Source organism: Ambystoma mexicanum, chromosome 9, assembly GCF_040938575.1.
Source record: "Ambystoma mexicanum isolate Mex_15411 chromosome 9, UKY_AmexF1_1, whole genome shotgun sequence".
Classification (NCBI taxonomy): domain Eukaryota; kingdom Metazoa; phylum Chordata; class Amphibia; order Caudata; family Ambystomatidae; genus Ambystoma; species Ambystoma mexicanum.
In genome coordinates, this window is record NC_090931.1 from 1234991823 (window position 1) to 1235013395 (window position 21573).

The 21573-nt window shown below is 47.4% G+C and overlaps 1 protein-coding gene across 4 annotated transcripts in view; it reads left to right on the plus strand.

The window, feature by feature from the left end:
• NCKAP5 (NCK associated protein 5) overlaps positions 1-21573 on the plus strand; it is a 1061124-nt gene that overhangs the window by 638050 nt on the left and 401501 nt on the right. For all 4 annotated transcript variants that reach the window (XM_069616577.1, XM_069616575.1, XM_069616574.1 and 1 more), the window contains one exon: positions 12795-12863. In XM_069616577.1, the coding sequence (XP_069472678.1) occupies positions 12795-12863 (69 nt within the window). The remainder of the gene's footprint in view (positions 1-12794; positions 12864-21573) is intronic.

Genomic DNA, 21573 nt, shown 5'->3' on the forward strand with positions numbered 1-21573 from the left:
TGCTCCAGCTGTCCTCTGCCCCCAGTTAGAAAGGTCTAATAGTGCTGCAACCTTCTTTCCTTTAGGAACTTAACACCCCACCAAGCCGTGTTCTAAAAACCCTCATTGGCTCTAGGAAATACAAACTCATATGTTCCCTTGCCCTTTGTTAAGTGCCCTGGCTTCACTCGGGGTGTTAAATCGGGTTACAGTTGATTTTTAAGCTGTATTGTGTGGAACTGTGATATAACCCACTTATGGAGGATGGCTAACACTCTGAAATGTAAGGTGTCTGTCCTTAGTAGAGTGAGAGATCCCGGTACTTAAAGGTGTATTAATATGACTTGCTTCTATAGGTCTCACGAGTGCCTTCACGTCCCTCCCGTAGAAGTTGTTAATTAAGTCTCCTTCATTCTCTAATGACATTATGTTTCACAAATGGCCCTCCTATTGAGCCCTTGTGAAATGAATGTTGCTAATTGGCAGAACGCAAAAATGTTTTGTGCTAATAAAGGCAAGCAGAACAAAAACCTGGGCCTATTAACAAGGATCAGAAAGTTCCAGACCATTTGAATTGTGATGGCTTTTGAGCATATTCCCGTTCTTGAGATTTACAATAGCAGTGTTGAGCTGTCAGAAAGGGTGGGTGGCATTCATGTGGCCATTTTATATTCATGGAGATCAGGCTTGTTGCTGTGAAACTTCTGCGTGGAAGCCTTGAAGAGGAAAGGTAAAGGAAGTCTTTGTGTTTGGGGGAGTGCCAAGAGGTTCCAGCAGCTTCTTGAAACAAGAGCTGGCAAAAGCCAACAATGTTCTCTTTTCTATTGCCATATAATCCCCCCATTAAGCTTGTTTTAACAAGAATACTTGCATACAGTGCAGTTTCCTATACATAATTCCATCATAATCAATAACAGTGCATACTATTTACCTTTAAAAACATACCTTAAAAACAAAAGAATTATTATGTTATTGCTGAAGTTTTCTTATTCTATTCAAAAGAAAAAAGAATGCGTGTGTTTGGATATTGTTTTGCTTTGGGCACACTTGGTTATTTATTACACAATAATAATCTTGTTAGCTGTATTTAGCGAATTTACCTTCAGACACATGGTTTTCCGGGCACGTATGGCTGTTTTAAATCACCTGCATGTGTCAACAATGTACATTACCCCGTTTTACAGGTTGCAGTACCAGCACATATAACTGCGGCTCCCGCAAATGCAAAAAATTGGCCACGTCCCTACGTATTTGCTATACAAAAAGATGTTTTTCTCTAATACAGGTGACTAACACTACCGCTAAGAGCCCAGAGGAAAAAGTTCTCATTGGGCAAGTCATCTGACTTGAGCAAATTGCACTTTTGTGAGCAATCCAACCCCTAATTCTACCGATTCTTTTAAGTGTACAGAGAGGCAGTTGTGATATGATATGACTGGTTATTTATAACGCGCTTAATGCTCAGAGGTTTCTAAGCGCGGACCCGGGGATCGAACCTGTGTTGCTCTGTGTCGTCCTGTTTCCAAGGTGAGCACGTTGCCCCTGAGCTATCCTCCCGAGACAAGGAGGTATCTATGGAATTGTGAGTGTGGGATCTATGGAATTTCAAATAAAAAAAACAATAAATAATAACACTTTTTCTAAAAACGAATGGACCACTTGGAAACATGTAGCCATGATGAAACGGGGATATAGGACTGAAAGTGTGCACTCGTAACCAGTCATTTGCTAGTGCTAATTGACTCTTAGCGAGTAAGAAATGGTATGCTGTGTGTATGTTTAGATTTAAGATGTCCAGTTACTTTTTATGTCTGACTAGTAGCTTTCAACTTCTAATATCTTTTGTGCTCTGCTAATGGCTGTTTGGCAGATATACTTAATGGGTGGTTAGTGCCTCGTAGGGCTGACCCAGGTATAAACATGTGAGACACTCCCTGTGGATGATGGGCACAGGGAGGGTTCTCACTCTCAGTTCTGATGAAAATAGTGTCTCCTGGGGTGTTTGTGCAGGAAACCCATCCCAACTGTACATACAGACATCATGAGTGAAGCTGCTAGCTGAACTTCGGGCGGGGCGAGGCAACGATTGGGCGGCTCACCGTATCACTGAGCAAATGCTGTACAGGGCCATTAAAATAGTCGTACAAGTGGAACACCATAAACACAGAACTGTATTTCCTTCGCTGGAAATGAAATAGTCCATACATAAAATTAACTATGCAGAGCATCGTTTCAAACACACTCACCCAGGTGCATGGAAACATTAATTTGAGCAGAAACTTAAATCATAATCACCTAGGAGAGCAGTCTCAAGCCCTATGGTCATGGCTGTTGGAGCACACAGGTGATACCCTCAGTTTGTAGTGTAATTTGATGGTAGATATGAGTGGTCCCACTTGATAATAAAAGTGTAACTGGCACAGCACTCCAGTGGTTAGCAGAGATTGCAGAAGAGACCGTCAGGCCCAGGGCTTCCTGCTGGATGGACAGCGTGGGCTGTGGCCATTGGACAAATTGTGGCAGTGCATGTGTGAAAAGGGAGCGCAACAGGCCTAACCCCCGATGGAACTGGTGGGTGGGATTAGGGGCCAAGAATGATAGTTTCGACAGGTGTGCTAATTGTGTTTTTAAAGCATGCATCTATTACAAAAGTCCAGTTGGACTTCTTTGAACTATTTGAACATGCTATGGTCCTGTGAGACCACTTTCTGTATTTCCCCCATAATCTGTGAAGCTATATGAATATTTTGTAGTTTCTTCCTATAAACAATGTTTTTATATCCAAAAATAAAATCTTATTATATACAAAATATATGTTTACAGTTCTCTATCATTGCATTTTTCATAGATTCACATGCTCATTGAATATTCCCAGTAGTCGGGCTGGGAATATTCTGTAATATTAAAGCCGTTTCCCTTTAAAGTTTAAAATTGATTGTCTCTTTAGTAGTCTATCAGTGTCACTTTGGCTCATACTGCCCTCAGCCACTGAGTTAGGTCCTCCTTAACTCCACCTCTGGTGGCCATCCTCAGATTTAGAAGCGCACCTAATGTGGAAATAAGAACTAGAAGAGCCAAAGTAGGGTAGGCGGGAGGGTTGCACATCCATGTTGGAGAATAGGAGTTACAGGTAAGTGTCCTGTTCCTTCTCCAGCATTGGATCAGTCACAGATTCACATGCTCATTGAATTCGATTATATAGCAGTGCATATACATAATGGGCAGAGGCATAGCTCTACAGAAGCAATGTAGCTCACCTCTGGAGCACTCATCTCATGCAAACAGGTTGCGACTGCTCTGTAGTGCTGCTTCAGTCTCCTGTCCCATTCAAAGGGCATTGTGTGGCTGACAGTACCCTGTGCCTCAAGCCGCCACAAGACTTTCCCAAAATAATGTGCTCATATAATCATGGCACGTTGGGTGCAGACTGTTCTAGCTGAGGACTGGGGTGCACAAGTTACAGAATGCTACAAATGTAGTTCCTTTTTGTGGGGGTATTTTTATTTTTAATCACTGAAAATAGAACTTGTATATTTTACTGATAGTTGGGTTCTCAGGATTAAGCTGTTGATTTCTATTGCACACATTTTTTAATTGAGGCTACACTGCACATTTTGCGTCTAGCCTTCTTCCATCAGTACAGCCACATTCTGGGATCGCATCCCTAGAATGAAACATGTGCAGATGGAACTAAGGCCAGTGCTTGCCCTTAAGAGTTAAACTATACACACCATTCACCCTTCTCACACTCACTAATGTGTGTGTGTGGGGGGATGTGGCATCACTCAGTTCTCAGTGGTGGTGGTAATTATAGTGATTGTATTGCTCTAGTTTAAGAATTGTAGCTCACTAAAGAAAATACCACTGCAGGATTGTGATGTGGCATTTCAAAATGTACTCACAGAACCCACTAAGGATTATGCTTGGGGTGAGAAAAGATGTCCCCAAAATAAGGGCTGATGTGACCACTTGCTTAGAATTTGGGGAGCGAGCCGGGAATGTATTATGCTGGCTCCAGGCTTCATAAATCATTTCTATAGTTTCAGTTGACAGTGCATAAGCTGAGTTCCATCATTTGGATTCTGTATTTTATAAAACTTGGCTTGATAGAGTTCATTCATATTTACTCGCTTTCTACAAGCGCTAATTTCGGAATCCCTGCGGACAGCTCCGCCCTTCTGAGGCCACTTGTATTGATTGGGCGCGCGATGTTCACTGGAGCAAATGCGCCTCTCGCACCTACAGCTGCCATCTTAAACCTGATTTTCACAGCTGGAGCCCATCTAGCGATCTTTAAGCCAATCCAGTTCACACGGGTGTGCTCAAGGACATCTCAAGGTTGCTGCAGGTATCTCCCGATTTGCCCCAGCGCACATCTTTGAGAATCAGCCCGCGGTGTGCTTGTGCTCCACGAGCAGACACTCGCCCCCAATACATGGGAACAGCGGGTCTGTATACGACACAAGAGAGATGGCTGCTATCAAAAAGCATCTCCCTACCTTGAATAAACAGAAACATGCCACAACCCCACAATCCAGGAACAGAAAGTGGAAAAGTTTGGAAAGGTTTCATTATCCCAGCAGCTGCTCGAGCAGGTCATGGTGGGGAGCAGACAGCAGCGGGCACTTATGATGTCAGTCTCTGCGGCCACCTGTGATGGATTATTGGGCACCAGTGACTGTTCCTCCTTACAGCTCGAGCGGCCGTCACTGCTCAGCTGTGCCTCTGCCTCCTCGCAAACCGCAGCTCCCTGTAAATACGTCAGTCCATGCACCCCCGAAAACACAAGGCATGCATAACCAGGTGTCTTCAATTACAGGAACGCGATTAAAAATATAAAATGTATGCATCCAGTCCATGCAGATATTGTTCAGCTTGAAATCTATTTGGTCAGAAGCTGCATTATTTGCTTATAATAGGATTGTGTTTATACTGCTTAGAGCCCAGGATCATACTGTCAATGAAGCAATATAGCTTAGTAAAGGTGTCCTTAATGACTCCACTAAGAGGGCCTGATTTAGAAACATGGTTTAACATGGGAAAGAAAGCCCCATTGAAATCATGTTTGTAAGTCAGGCCCGTGGTCTCGTGCTATGTTTATGCAACACTGTATTGATCTTGAAGCATGTGCAATATATAATTAATTGATTGATTATCAGCACTTTTATGGTATCCCTACTCCCGAAGGACTCCAGGTGCTATGACGCATATGATCGATCCCTTAACCAATTTTGCGTGTTTCCCTTTGCTCATGTCAATAGTTTTTTCTGGTCAACACGTGTGACGTTGCATGTTGTTGGCACACTGCTGTTGCCAGTGTTGGCAGTGCTGTTATTTCGACTGAGGCAAAACCAGTGCGAGAGTTTGCCTTAGACCATTTTTCAAGAGCATTTGTAAGTTATTGAATGTTGCATGTGAAGTTAAGGCAGGCCACATTACTCTACATGTGAAGCAACGGTACGATTCGGACCAGACGTGCCCGGTCATTGTTTTTTGTTTTTGTTTAGACATATTCTCTGATCGTGGTGGTTTTATTGTCCTACAAAACACCCTTTTGCGATAACACACTGCTGTTTACATTCTGGGACAGATACCTGTAAAAATGTCATGTAACCTATTATTGATTACTGTGAAATTAGACTGCAAGAGCCCCAGGCCTCCATGGCCAGGATCCGGACGGGTTTTCAGGATATCCCTAATTAACATTCATGAGGAAAAATGTGCATCCATTTAGAATCATTGTATGCAAATCCATCTCATGAATATAAATGGAGGGTATCCTGAAAACCGGGCATGGATCCGACCATCAAGGCCTGGTGTTGGACAACCCTGAGCTGGAGGCATTTACTCCGGTTGCACTGTAGCTTGAAAGATTTGGTGATGTATATTGCACTCATGCCTGCCGCTTCCAGCTTCTATGCGCCAGCAGGGTTCAAACCTATGTTGCATGGATTCATCTTGTTCCCAAGATGAGGGCATTGTCCCAGAGCTATCCTCCCACATTAAATTGCATGCATGTAGGTACAGCATTCAATCAAGCAGACATCTACCTATAAAGTCGTGGAATTCTGTATAAATGGAGTGCTCTACAGATACATGTACAGGACACAAGGTGGGAGGGTTGCAATTGGGGGGTGGGAGGTAAAGTGGATACAGAGAAGAGTCAGTAAAACTGGGTTTGCTCAGGTTAACCTGCCTTGATCAGGTCTTCTGTAAACAGGTCGGTCTGCAGTTCTTTGTTGTATTGGCTGACATAGGTCCCATTCTTTTGAATTTTGGGCTATAGCTTGAGAAGGTCTGTGGCCAAGTTTTTTTCTTTTTCTTTTTTGCACCTCTTGATTTTAACCTGGAATTGTCCTGACTTTGAGATCTGCGCTGTCCATCGCAGATGGAGCGTTTGTCTGACTGGTATAGTGCAGCTTCAGTTATCGAGGCCTTATAGGGTTTGTATAAGGCAGCGGGTTGATCTTGTTACAATCATGAGTTGTTCAAGAGCAAGTTCCATGCGCTCCGTTCATACGCCTGATCCTAGATAGAGAATGATACAGGATTGCTGCTATCAGCCTTCATCCCCCTTGTTATTGGCGGATGCACTTTAACCATTAGAGTGCCTGAGACCTTTGAGCACATGTTATATTTCTGTTCCAGCACTCTTTGTCTCCAGGGGAGTTGTGGGGTCGGCACTCATAAATACAAACTAAATCTTGTGCAATGATTTTAGTCCACAAGGAGAAGTGACATTATGGTCCCCTCAATCTCTGGCAGTGGGGCCAATTTGTTTGCTGGTATGGGACAGCGACAGGCCCCTACTTTTGACACCCCATGCAGGCAGCCTACTATTGTCATGTCGTATAACCTGCCCTGATAGGCCCTTTTAGGCCCCGAGAACCATGCAGTAATATGTGGCTACCGGCAACAGCTGTGCCATAAACTCCTGCTGGAAGTCCCATTTCTATGCCGTTCCCTTTCATGCCCTGTACTTTCCCGCTGTTCACTGCTCCCGTGCCCATCGCCGAGCTCCGCTGCATTGTGATCTCAAATGTGTATTAAATTGTAGTCTAAAAACATCAAGGAGAAAAAAAACGCTGAGTGCATTTGAAGTACTTGGACAGCTCTTAATGTACTGCGCGGGCCATGACAAATGAGTGTCTGTGTAGATCAATAAAGCTTTCTATAACGGGACTAATGGTTTTGTATGAATAACAAGGGAATGCACGCGGAAGCCTGCGCCCTCCCAGGCTGTCAGTGATCTTAAAGTTCACTGTCATAAGGCGCTTCTCCTTGACCTTCACCGGTGATGGCTTCCGAGGGCTTTGAGTTGCTTGTTGAGCCTCGCCTTGACATCTGACCTTTTACCCCCTCATTGCAGCGTCTGATGGGCTCCCTCCCCGCCCCTGCCTCGCTGCGCATTGACGGGCTGCCCAAACGTTCTGGGTCTTGTGCGGATGGCCATATTGTAAAAGCTGCTTCATTGATTCTTTTGATGACATGTTGGTCTCGTTGCTTGGAAATGATGTTTGCAGTGGTTACAGGAAAAGGTGAACTTTAACTCTGGGTTATGATGCTGAGTACCGCAGCTTCACGTGGCATTGTCATTCACAGGCTTGGCTGGACAGTGAGGTGCATTATCTGCTTCCTGCCTCATGCAGACTCAGATTCTATGCCAGAGAGATAGCTCAGTGGGTTCAGTTAAACACCAGGGGCCAGATTACAGAAACTGCGCACCGTTGCAAGTGCAAAGTTGCACCGTATTAGCAGTAGAGTATAGTGTGTCTACTGCAAAAACATTGGGCCTTATTGGAAATAATTTAGGGCCTGATTTACAAAAGCATTTTACAATGACGCAATCCCATTGAAAAACGTGTTTGTAAATCTGGGCCTTAGACTGTGACAAGTGACAGTTTTCATGATGTGAATATTTGGGCAAACATATCCCAAGTGCAAAAAACATACACTTCAGTGCATTTTTTCACGAGGGCAAAGTTTGCTCTGTGCTAATACCATTCCGTTTTAGACTTTGCCCTAGTGCAAAACTGCATTGAAAGTGCACGTTTTTGCACTAGGAACATGTTTGCCCCAGTGCTTATACCATGAAAAATGTCACTTGTCACGGTGCAAATATTTTCTAATGCGCCCAAAACTTTGCCTTAGTGCCAATACGGGCAACATTGCAGTTACACCGTGCAAGGCTTCTGTTATCTGGGACCAGGAGTGTATGGAATATGTCAATGATGTGTCTCAAATCATTTGAACTTATAGATGGGTCATTATCAACCCTGGGAATATACACAGCGCTAACAAGTGTGGGAATCTAGCATGAAACATTGGGCCTGATTTATAAAGAGTTTTTCAGTGGATTGTGCCATTGAGAAAAGCTTTTGTAAATCAGGCCTAAACCTGGAAACATGGTGTTATTATTAAATACTGGGTTCTGCGTGTGCCTGTCTGTATTTTGCTCTATTATTTTGCACACATCATATGTTGACATGTACTTAATGCATTCTTAATTCCAGATATCGTGACATTCTTCTTGAACATCTGCAATGTGCAACTTGTTTTATTGGGAAAATCTATACTAAGTGTCTTTTCCAAGTCTAAGAATCTACATATTTTGCCGAGAATTAGTATGTTTCTGTCATTCTAAGGGCCCACTTTACAAAACGTTTACAGTGGAGAAAAGTCACTTTCCACTGCAAAAGTACTCTTTGCACGGCGCTTAATTGACCTAATTTACAAAAAAGCACTAAAGGCCTGAATCAAAGAGCTTTTTCCAATGGGATTGCACCATTAGAAAATGCTTCTTTGAATCAGGCCCTAAATCCGCACACGGACGTCGTTCTTTTTTTGTAAATTAGGTGTAATGTACAAAAAGCACTAAATTCACGCTATCTAAATTAGGCCCATTAAAGGGCCTGATTCATGGAATGTTTTCCTATGGGATTGTGCCATTATAAAACACTTCCATGAATCAGGCCCTTTAGTGTGGTGCAAAGAGTACTTTTGCAGTGCAAAGTCACTTTGCTCCGTGCTTAATGATTTGTAAATTAGACCCTAAGGGCCTGATTCATGGAATGTTTAGCGTGGTGCAAAAAGACTTTGCAAAGCGAACAAACACCCTAATTCACGGAGCAGTATAAAGTGTACTTTTGCAGTGCAAAGTCACTTTGCAGTGCACAAATACGGTTTGCAGTGTGAATTAGGCACATTTAGCACAGTGCAGAGTACTTTTGCAACTTTGCACCGCTCTGTGAATCAGGGTGTTTGATGGCAGTGCAGCGTCACTTTGCCTGGCGCTAATAGTTTCATAAATCAGGCCCTTTGGACAATCATGTTGAAAAACCAGCTACGCTTATGGCTCTGCATGAGCAGTGCAATATTATCCTGTGGGAGGTGGAAGAGAGTTGATGTTGCCTGCATGTCCTGCCTGTGCACCCCATTGAAATGGTGCACGCATGTCCAGTGGCCCAGACATGTTTTGGTGCCATGGGGGCAAAGGGCTCCCCCTAGTGGATGTCAGGATCTGAACGTGGCACCTGAGGGGGTAAGTCCTTCCCTGTCTCCTCCGCTGCTCGTCAGAGGTATAACTTAGCACAGCTGCAGACAAGTCGACTTGAATGGGCCATGCAGCTGGGCCCTTATTTGTTTATAATATGGTTTCATGTATAATGCCAGCGATCAAGAGCATGCACAGCTGCTCAGTGAAATGCATCTCCAATGCATCCGTGGCGGAGATGCACTAGTGCTGCAACAATACCCATGGGTGTGTGACGTTTTGGGCACATCGCTAAGCACACAATTGACAATAAAGCGTTATTGAATTGGACGCATTGCAAGCTATATTCTCTCACTGATGAGAGATCAGTGCTATTGGTTTTAGTTGAGGTTGATAGCCAATAAGAGACGATGCCCATCCTTCGTGAAGGTGCCTGGCAGGGATGGTTGATGCCCAGTTAATATATGGTCCAGATGGAAGTCCTGCTATTGCGAGACCATGGTATAACTACAGATAATACCAAATGGCTTTAGGTTTAAAGTCACTTTTCTCAATAACCAAAGATGCAGTAGTCAATGCTTTCTTCTTCTTCTTCTTCTTCTTCTTCTTCTTCTTCTTCTTCTTCTTCTTCTTCTTCTTCTTCTTCTTCTTCTTCTTCTTCTTCTTCTTCTTCTTCTTCTTCTTCTATTAAAAACTGTAATGTTCGTTACACCTTTATTTCAAATCCAGTATTTCCATTTCCGTGACATGACTTGGCTGAGCCCCGAAGCGCTTTACCGAGTATGTTTATGTATCATAGCAGGACATCTCGAAGCCGAACGAGGTGCTGGCATTGGGGATACTGGACAGAACCCCTACAGTGAAAGGAACGGGTGTGGGGACATCTAACTGGGACTGACACATGTATGGTGTCTTTCTTTCATGTGTTCGCAGCATGTTTGCATTATATCACACATATTCACAATTCGAGTAACAGGCAGACACAAGATTTAGAGGATCATTATTTGGTCAAGTGCTGATGCCGTCTTAGGAGCTTAAAGATCCCTGGGCCTGAATTGCAGGAATGAAGCACCAGTGCATCAGCAAGGTGTTAACACCAAGGTATAAAAAAGCACCTTTCAATGTATTTGTGCACAATGGCACTAGTTGTCCTCCTGCTACACCGTGCAAAATTGCACTTGCACAGGGCCCTGTAAGCCACATCTCCCACCAAATTCCCCAAAACAGGAATACACCATGAATGTAATGTACACATACATTAGAAAAGATCCTAAGAGCATTAGGCGTGCTTGCATTAAAATGGTGCCTACATAATTATGTCTTATACATTATTAGTCAATCAACAAACACTTTAGTTCGGACAAGCCCTTTAAAAATGTACACATGAAATACAAACTCAAAATAAGATGAGATAAAATAACCTAAAATTGATAAAAAATACACAAAATACAAATCTTCAGCTGAATCCATTCGTTGATAGCATGTTCTTTTAAATACTAATGCACATCATTTAGACCTTCTTATCTGGCAAGCCCTGTCTCTGTGTTTGACAACAGCAAGTCACATTCATAGGTACTGTTCATTTGCACAGATCAAAGGCTTGCGATAGGCACACAATACATTAAAAGTCAGTAAAATTGGTATCAAATGTGGTATTCGTACTTGATAGTAAGCTGAGCATACAAATAAAAAATGTGCCAAGCACTCACGATAGATCTTGCAAAGTTGGCACAAATCGGAATCAGCCATCCTTCATTTATATTCTAGAAAAGCTAGCGCTAGAGTACCCTGGCGAAATCTAAGATATGAGGTACGACAAGAAGGGGGTGATAGCTGATCAAGATACTCCTCATACCCGAATGAATGCTTGTTTGTCCAGTATGAGGTGGCGCCAGCTAATTATTATTATGGATAGAACCTCGGATTGAGAGTTTCAATGGAAACCTGCTGCTTTGAAGAAACTCTAGCAATGTTGACTGTTACTGTAGTTTTTGCCATATACACATTTGTCGAGGATGTCTTAAATTTGCAAAAATCCTGTTCCAATTTTGGGAATTAGTATGTGTTTTGTTCTTATTCCATTAAATCAGGCTTTCAATTGTTCTCATTGTAAAGAGTTAAGGGGCACTTGTACTTTAATGTACCTTACTTTAATGGACTCTGGGTATTGAAGCCCCAGCCGAGGCTCTCTGCTCCACTGGCTTATTGCACACTGCCAAATGACATTTGATTTACTCTCATACAGTCAGATTTCCCATTTGAACTGGAGCTCCCCAACTTGATTTCATACTTGATTTCATAGAATAACAATATTTTCTTCTAAAAGCCAACAGCCACGACATATCTCTAGGTATCGGAGGACCAAACTTGTCAACCTCCGAATGTTATGGCCTACATACTCCATGGTTCCTCACAACTGACTATGCTGGATGTGACTGATGGGAGTTATAGGCCCAAAAATCAGGTGGCTGACAGCTTGACTACCCTGAAATATCAGTTGAACCTTGCCACTTAAAAAAAGGCATTGGAACTACTCTTGTTAATTCTGCGCTTAAGGACACCTCCAACAAGGGTATTTAGTGGGAATAACATTTTCCAGTTTCCTTGAAATTTAACCAAAATGCTCTTTGACGTTAAGCAAAGCCGTCAACAAACCTAATTGCTGCTATTTGCCCCCTTTCTCATATTCATACTGGTATTTCAAAAGTTTACAATAGGAGTATTCCAAACTGTACATTTTGAAAACAATTACCTTCTATCGGAAAATAATTTATATGATTGTTCTAGGCGTGGATAATGTGCTTTGCTCAGTAAATGAAATGTAACATTATTATGACTGTAATTTAAACTGGAAATGTTCATTGTAAATGTCCATTGTAAAATCCTAAATGAGCCTCTTTGCAATGCTACTACACTTAAATGATGTGCTATTTTAATAGCTTCTTTTGGAAATAAGAGCAGAGCATCCAGCGCCCCCTTTCAAGATATCGATTTTTCTCTGGTTGTGAAGCTGTCATCAATGGCGGGTGTAATGCGCACCCGAAGAGAGAAAGAGAGAGAGAATGGGAGTGGAGAGAGAGAGAGAGAGAGAGACAGAGAGAGAGAGAGAGAGAGAGAATGGGAGTGGAGAGAGAGAGAGAGATCACTAGGCCGGCTGTGTCGGATAGGCCGAGCGCAGTTAGTCACCCATGTAAATGTGTTTTGCGGATGTTGTAAAGTGTAGACTGAACCAGGCAAGCTTGCTGTTCATATATTGAACACGTTGTCATGTATCGCTATGCGTGCCTTGATTAATTCCCGTTCCTGGTATGTTTCACTGCAGGCAGAGAATTCCGCGTTGGCCCTGGAAAATGAGAACCAGAGAGCGCAATATGAGCGATGCCTCGATGAGGTAAGGCAGCAGATAGTTTGTAGCATGTGTTTCCAAATCTAATGTTCTCCAGGCTTTTCACTTCTTTATCCATTGCACCTGCTTCCCACCGCAGTCACACACCGAAAACGGATGTCACCCAATCAATACAAATACATGCTTGATGTGAACCCTAGAATAAAGATCAAAATACTGTGGATTTGTGTTAATCGGAAAAAAACAAAGTTAGAAGAATCTCAGATTCGATGCATTTGATTGATTACTTGATTTTCAGGACCCGAGTTGATCGAAGAGATTATTACTAATTCTAGTTGCATTTAAGAATAGCAGTCACACAATTTAGTAATGGGCTTTCCCTTTCATTTGATTTAGGTTCAGTAAATCCTGGGGTTAATCCAATTATCGAGCAATATTCCTGAAGTGGTATGAGCCAAGAGGGTGACTGGAGCCACTGGACATAGCTCCATGAACCATCAATGGCCCAGACCCTTCTCTGGGCCAGTGATCAACTGGTATAGGATTCTAGCAAATAGTAGTGTCCCACTTCCATCACTAGTCTGACTGGCTCTTTGTAGTGTGCCTAGTTCATCAGCCCAGCCCCACTCCGTCCCTCCCTTTTTCCAAAGAGCTGCCACCACCAAACTCCTCCTTGGAACACACGCCCATGCTGCTCCACCTCTATGTTAGAACTCCTCCTTGCTACACAGGACCTTGCTGCTCCACCTCTACGTTTGAACTCGTCCTTGGTACACTCGCCCATGATGTTCCACCTCTATGTTAGAACTCCTCCTTGATACACACACCCTTGCTGCTCCACCTCTATGTTAGAACTCCTCCTTGGTACACACACCCTTGCTGCTCCACCTCTATATTAGAACTCCTCCATGGTACACTCGCCCATTCTGCTCCATCTCTATGTTAGAACTCATCCTTGGTACACTCGCCCATGCTGCTCCACCTCTTTGTTAGAACTCCTCCTTGGTACACTCACCCATGCCGCTCCACCTCTATGTTAGAACTCCTCCTTGGTACACATGCCCATGCCGCTCCACCTCTATGTATGTTAGAACTCCTCCTTGGTACACTCGCCCATGCTGCTCCACCTCTATGTTTCTGATCCCCAATGAGCCAGGAACCTATCTTGCTCTGGTGACCTTTTCCTTATTGAAGCTCCCCCAATCCACACTATCCTTTTGAGGGCTCTACCATGGCATAGTCAGTTTCAGGGTCATGCTGCCCCACTCTCACTGAAAGCCTGCATAAGCCTTTGCAGGTAAGTGAGAGCTTGGCCACCCCAGGTAGGTGTGGGAGTGTTGGGCTGTAGGTGGTTGGGAGCGAACCTCTGACACTGCTGTCGTCCTGGGGTTTGGGGATGCTGCATGTGCTGGTTTGAGCACTGATGTAAATCTTGTACAGATCAAAGCTATGTCATGAGCAGCAGCTAAGGTGTGGATTTGTGAGGGCCTGGTGATGCCCTGGAGCGCTTTGGCCCTAGCACCATTCCAGTTGCCATCACACTTGACCAATGATTCTGTAGGTGAGGCTATTGAAAGGGTTCTATGGGCCTCATTACACGGTAGGCGGTGAGCCATGGCGCTATTAGCGCCATTGCTCATGCCGGTAAAATACCGGCACCGCCTTGGCGGAAAGGGGATTTACCGCCCCATCCCAAGGTTGGAGGGGCGGTAAATCCCCCTTCCGCCATTGCCCTTCCCCATTCCCATTTCTGCCCCATAGGGCTCTATGGGAATGGGGAAGGCGCTAATTACGGCACCGCAATTTTGCGGTGCCGTAATTAGCTCCGAGGTCCCTTAGCGGGTTGGTTTTTAACGCCTGCAAAAAGCAGGCGTTAAAGCTCCAACCCGCTAAGGGACCTCGTAGTAAGGCGGCAGGGATTTACCGGTACCGGTATTTCACCGGTACCGGTAAGTGACAAGACCTTTTTTTAAAGGTCTCAATAGAAAAAGACAGATTTACCTTAACCAATTTTGTTTTGATTGGAAAACCGGCATGCAAAGGCCTTTTTCTTTCGAGACCTTTAAAATGGGGTGTCCCTTTTTCTCCCGCATGGTGTCTGGCATGGATTCAAATGCTCATGAATATTCCCCGTCGTCAGGCTGGGAATCCTCAGTAAAGAAAAAAATCAGTTTCAGTTTTGTTTCTGAACTGTCTTTCTACTAGTAACCAATCACTGGTCTCTGGGTCATATTGCCCCCTGCCAATGACTGCCCTCTACCTAAGCCCCTCCTCTGGCAGCCATCTTCAGATTTTTACCGCACGTTCAAGTATTGGGAGTCCTCGTGCATTAGCTCTCAAGCTTTTACTGCGTTTTGCGTTTTTTCGAAGAGTTTACTCATATTTTCGGTCAATGGAGCCTCAAGCTCCACCGATTCTACTTCTGATCAACGGGGACCCGTTTTCGGAACTTTCTATGCCCCTCAAAGGCATCTTTTCGTCGAGTTTCCACTTCTCTGAGGATTCCAGAAGATCTTTGCGGCCTAAACCGCGTGGTCATGGCCCAGGACAAAGGAAGCATGACGCCTGTTGGACCCAAGCTGTTCAGGAGCTGCCATGGATGCGGGCTACAGAACGTCTTTAAGGAGGATGAGCACTCTCGGTGCCTCTACTGCCAACACAACGACAAATCACATGTGTAAAAGGACTCTGCGTTTTGTAAGAACATGCCGCCGCGGAGGGAATCCTCTTTTCAGCCCATCAATAAGACCCCCGGGAGGAGAAAGAGGGGAGGGGCCCGGTGGCCATTACGGACACAGGTACCACCTCTGAAGAGGAGCTGGCTGGCGTCGCAAAGATCCTGAACAAGAAGTTCGAGGAGGTCCGGTCCTGTGCGAGGGATCCCGACGAGGCGGACGAAGAAAGCGACGGCAATGCCGATGAGGAACTGCAGGCCGTGGAGGGGACGGCGGATCCTACTCCCCAACCGTCGCTCCTGTCGCAACCGGTGCCTATGCCACAAGACAACTCAGGAGCAATCTTGATGGCTATTCAGGCCTTGGTACGGAGATAAGGACATGGTTGCCCTTACCCCCAGCGCACAATCCAGCAAAGCCTGGACCGTCGGCAAGCCCACCAAGCAAGCGGAGAACTCCTCCCCCTCCTCCTTTCCAGCCTTTCCAGCCTTCACAGCCTTCACCTCCACGGGAATGGAGACAGCGACGACAGGTAGGGATGACAACGGTTGTGACGACAGAATGGACCTTCCATCACCACCCGCTCGGGCATCCCCTCCCGACAAAATTGGTTCCTTCCACGCCATGATCGCCAGGGCATCTGAGCTCTTCCAGCTCTGCCCCGAAGAGCAGAAGAAGGAAGGTATCCTTTACCAACGGCGGGAGGCCAAGAGGAAGACTGTCCTCTCAGTTCCATTACTGGACAACATCTGGGATGAGGGGCTGGTGCTCCTAAAGAACCCGTCCACGGCTCCTGCTAAGAGGGACCGGTACGAGAAGAAGTACCGGGTCCCAGACTCCGCCCCCATGTGCCTTAGGGCACAGCTGTCGCCGGATTTGGTCGTCTCTGCGGCGGCCAAGAAGAAAGCAACAGGGGCGACGGCTTCAACTTCAACTTCGCCACCAGACGGCGAGGGGAAGAAACTGTACGCCATGGGACGACAGGTCATCTCATCGGCGGCAACAACTATTAAAGCGGCCAACGCCCTTGCAATTGTGGCACGCTACGAGAGGGAGCTGTGGTTTAAGATCGCTCACCTGCTGGACTTCCTCCCGGACGACAAGAGGGCTTCCCTACAGGAAGGCGAGGTGGCTTTGGACCACACCATTACGGTGGCCATGGACATCGCTGACACCGGCTTTCGCCAGATGGGCAACGGCATTTGCCATCGTCGGCACGGCTGGCTCAAGGCAACCGACTTCCGCCAGGACGTGCAGACCAGGGTTCTGGACATGCCCTTCCACAGGAACAAACTGGTCGGCAAGACAGTGGATGAGTCACTGCAGGCCATCAAGGAGGATACAGAGACGGCTCGGCCCTTGGGTGTCCTTCAACAACGACGGCCGTCCTTTCGGAACTCCGGAGGCCAGCAAGGTGCCTCCAAAGGATTCGGCGGGGCGGGTTCTCGTCGTACCGCCAAGCGGCCCGCTCCTCGTCGCAGGAAGCCTACAGAGGATGCGGCAAGACAGGAGGATCTCGTCGTGACCAAGGTGGCAAGGCCATGGCCAAGCAGGACTGAACCGGCCGTGGCGTCGGGCCCCTACCCAAGCACCCTGGTGGGAGGCCGCCTGGCGAAATTCATCAGCGTATGGGAGTCCATCTCCACTGACCGTTGGGTGCTAGTTGCCCTGGCCTGCGGGCACACCCTGGAATTTCAGAGAAGGTGTCCCTGTATACCACCCGTGGCCAGGAAGGAAAACCACATCCCACAACCTCTTCTGGAGGTACGAGCGATGCTAAGGAAGGGAGTCATAGAACTCATCCCAAAAAGTCTCTGGGGCTCCAGAGTGTACTCGTGGTGCTTCCTCACCTGGAAGAAGACCGGCGGTTTGGTGACCCATTCTGGATCTTCGTTGTCTAAACAAGTACATCAAACAAGTACAAACAAACAAGTACATCAAGTCTCACCGGATGGTGACCTTCCAACACGTGCTGGGACAGCTGGAGGGAGGCAATTTCCTATCGTCGCTGGACTTGGAGGATGCCTACTTCCACATCCCCATTCTAAAGGGGCATCGCAAATTCCTATGATTTGTGGTCCGGGGCGGCACTACTAGTTCAAAGCCCTCCCCTTCGGATTGATGCCGACGCCCAGGGTATTCACCAAGTACCTGGCACCAGTGGTGGCGTGGCTGTGCCTGCAGGGGATTCACGTCTACCCCTACCTGGACGACTGGCTCATCCGAGCAAAGTCAAAGGAACTTGCCGTCGATCGCACAGCAAAGACCCTCCAACTGCTCACAGATCTGGGATTCTCGATCAACTTCACGAAATCCCACTTCGTACTGTCGCAAGTCGCCCTGTTCCTGGGAGCCAGACCCGACACAGTGGCGCGATTGGCCTCCCCGTCGGAGGAAAGGACGAAGGCCATCCTGGGCAAGGTGCAACGGCTGTCGACCATGGAGGTGGCCAGGGTGAGGTCCACCCAGGAGTTCCTCGACGCCCGTTGGATGCAAGCGGCGGGCAGTTTCGAGGACAGGATCTCACTCAACAAGATTTTCCACCAAGCAATCCGGTGGTGGGGCACCCGCGCACATCTGGCGGCGGGCATGGACTTCCAGACCCCGGCACATCAGGAAACGGTGATGACGGACACTTCCCTGGAGGGATGGGGAGTGCACACTGCAGATCTCGACGCAAGAGGCCTTTGGCTCCCAGAGGGGAGGTCCCTGCACATCAATGTCCTGGAGCTCTGAGCCATGTTCTGGGCCCTCAGGTCGTTCCTTCCATCCCTCAAGGGCAAGGTGATAACAATCACCACAATGTTTTACATCCAGAAGCAACGGAGCACTAGATCCCCAGCCCTATCCAAGGAAGTACAGGATCTGTGGCATTGGGCCGTCGCCCAAGGGATGTTTCTGGTGCCCTTCCATCTGGCAGGAATAAAGAACACTGTCGCCGACTCACTCAGCAGGGAGCTGCGCTCGTGCCACGAGTGGGAGCTGCGGCAGGATCAAGTGGATCTCCTATTTCGACGATGGGGCAATCCCCAGATCGACCTATTCGCTACGGCGACGAACGCCAAGTGCCGGAGGTTCGCCAGCAGGTTTCCCCAGCCGGGGATCATGGGCGATGCCTTCTCATTCCCGTGGAACGGCCTATTCCTGTATGTGTTCCTGCTGTTGCCATTGTTTCTGCGACTCATCAGTCACCTCAGACGGTCCCGGTGCAGGATGATCCTCGTCGCACCAGCGTGGCCGAGGCAGATTTGGTTCCAGGACATTCTGAACATGTCAGCGTCCCCCCAGTCAAACTGCCGACAGACGCGGATCTTCTCGCCAGAGAAGGAGGCGCCATCCTCCACCACAACCCGGGGTCGCTGAACCTGCAGGCCTGGCTCCTGCAGCACTAGAATTTGGAGCGTACGATATCCCGGCGGACTGCAACGAGGTGCTTGCAAAGGCCAGGGCGTCCTCGACTCTCAAGTGCTATGGACACAAATGGGAGAGGTTCTCTGTCTGGTGCCGTGCACAGAAGATTAACCCTCTGCGGATTATGGCCCCTCAAGTGCTGCCGTACTTGCTATCGCTGGCCAAGGCGGGGCTGACGCATGCCTCCATCAAGATCCATCTGACAGCTATCTCCCGCTACACCAGAACTCCGGGACGCTCGTCGCTATGGTCACATCGCCTGGTGAAGGAGTTCATAAAAGGACTGTTCCGATCGTTCCCGCCGGTGAAGGCTCCAGCCCCGGTGTGGGAGCTCAAGGTGGTGCTGACCAGGCTCATGGGGCTACCATTCGAGCCGCTGCATTCGGCACCGTTGAAGTTCCTGCCGTGGAAGATAGCGTTTCTTGTGGCCATCACCTCCGCACGACGAGTGGGAGGGATCCAGGCCCTCTCCTGAAAACCCCCATACCTGACTTTCCACGAGACGAGGGTGGTTCTGAGGACGCACCCCTCCTTCATGCCCAAGGTGCCGTCGGTCTTCCATCTCAACGAGCTCTTGGTATTACCTGTTTTCTTCCTGTTGCCTTCGTCGCCAGCTGAGAGGACTTTGCAGTCGCTGGATGTAGCTAGAGCGCTGAAGTTCTACGTGTACAGGACGAAGAGCCTTCGGAAGACATCACAACTGTTTGTGAACTTTGGACCTGTGAACCAAGATAGGGCCTCTCAAAGGCTTCCATTTCCAGATGGCTCTCCGGCTGCATCATGCACTGTCACCGGTTGGCAAACCGACCGTTGCCCGGCTGTCCGAGAGCCCTGCTGGACATCTGAAGGTCTGCTACGTGGAGGTCGACGCACACCTTCACAAGATTCTTCTGCATCGACCGGGATTCCAGGGAGGAGTCCAGAGTCGGCCAGGCAGTCCTGTGCAACCTGTTCGCCTGAAGGTGGGCCTGGTGAGCAGGTAAGAGTTGCTTAATGTTGAGTTGATGAAATGCTTAATATTGAGGCTTGCCACCTCCCGTGGTTGTGCATGTGTGTACTGCTATATATTCTTATATTCATGAGCATGTGAATCCATGCCAGACCCCATGCTGGAGAAGGAACAAGTTACTTACCTGTAACTGTTGTTCTCCAGCATGGGTCTGGCATGGATTCACATGCGAACCCTCCCTCCTACCCCTCTGCGGCTCTTCACTTGGTCCTACTGCCACTTTACGTGCTACCAAATCTGAAGATGGCTGCCAGAGGAGGGGCTTACGTAGAGGGAAGTCATTGGCTGGGGGCAGTATGACCCAGAGACCAGTGATTGGTTACTAGTAAAAAGACAGTTCAGAAACAAAACTGAAACTGATTTTTTTCTTTACCGAGGATTCCCAGCCTGAGGACGGGGAATATTCATGAGCATGTAAATCCATGCCAGACCCATGCTGGAGAACAACAGTTACAGGTAAGTAACTTGTTCCTTTTTTTACATATTTGTTTCACCCTCCGAACTCCCCATTGTTCCATCCCTCGATACCTCACTCCCCCAAACCAAAACACATACATACACACAACACACACACCCACAAAACCTCACGTCTCAGCCCCATACCCCACCCACCACTCCCCCAAACCATAACACATACACACAACACACAAACCACCATACACGCACCCCCACACAGGAGAGTGCCCTGTCAGCTCCCACTGCCAGCTAATCCTCTTTGGCTCACTCTTTCACTGACTTGAGGAAGTCTTCCTCCAAATTCCAACATCGACTCTCTCTCCACACTCAAGCACTCTTCCTCCATTGCCATCGATAAGCGCCTTCTCCCTTCATTCCCCCTCCCAACGACCATTGTGGGTGGCGTGTACCTTTGCTCTGCTCTTTAGCTGTCACTGTATCTTGCTGAATGTTCACAAGCATTTCTCAGGTATGGGTTCCGGCTCTTCTCCATCTTTTGGTTTAGTCTTTTGCCATTCCCTCTTCTCTCAGAGTACTACGTACCGTCCCCTTTCCTCCATCCTGTATGGGCTTCTCTCACGAGGGACAGGAACGGAACACCTTTTCCACCAGAAAAAGACATTTCCCGTTTAAATGTTCTGGCATGCAGCCACGGGAGCGCGGGCTCCCTTAACCCCGCCCACCATCACCACTACTCATTCCCCTTTTCCATGTCGACGGTAACAGACCGCTCCACCAGCGCTCCTGGGTGAGACCCAGCCTTGTAATTCCATGCGCTTTCCCTGGTATCTTATCTTTTCTTTCTTTTTCTATTTCAGGCTTGGAAACACCATCCACCGGTGTCCTAGATCTGTCCCCGGTGCATATTGGCCCGACAGACTTTAGCAGGTGTCTGTTGTGCAACGGTTCCCTTCCCTACAGCAGATCTCCACACGCTCTGTCTCTGATGCCTTGGTGAGGACCACGGGTGGGACAGATGCACCACGTGCGACTCCCTCATACCCAGGTTGCTTAACCACCGGCTCGAGCATTGGAGGGAACTCTTCAACAGGACTCCTCCACAGAACATCAAGGACTATGTGGTGAAGTTTGCAAATGCATGGGTCATCTCAGTGGTGTCCTGGGGCTTCCAGCTACCTCTTCCCTCTCCCCCATCTTCCTTTCCCTTCCCCTCCCCCCTCTGCTAGCGGGGATTTGCTCCCTT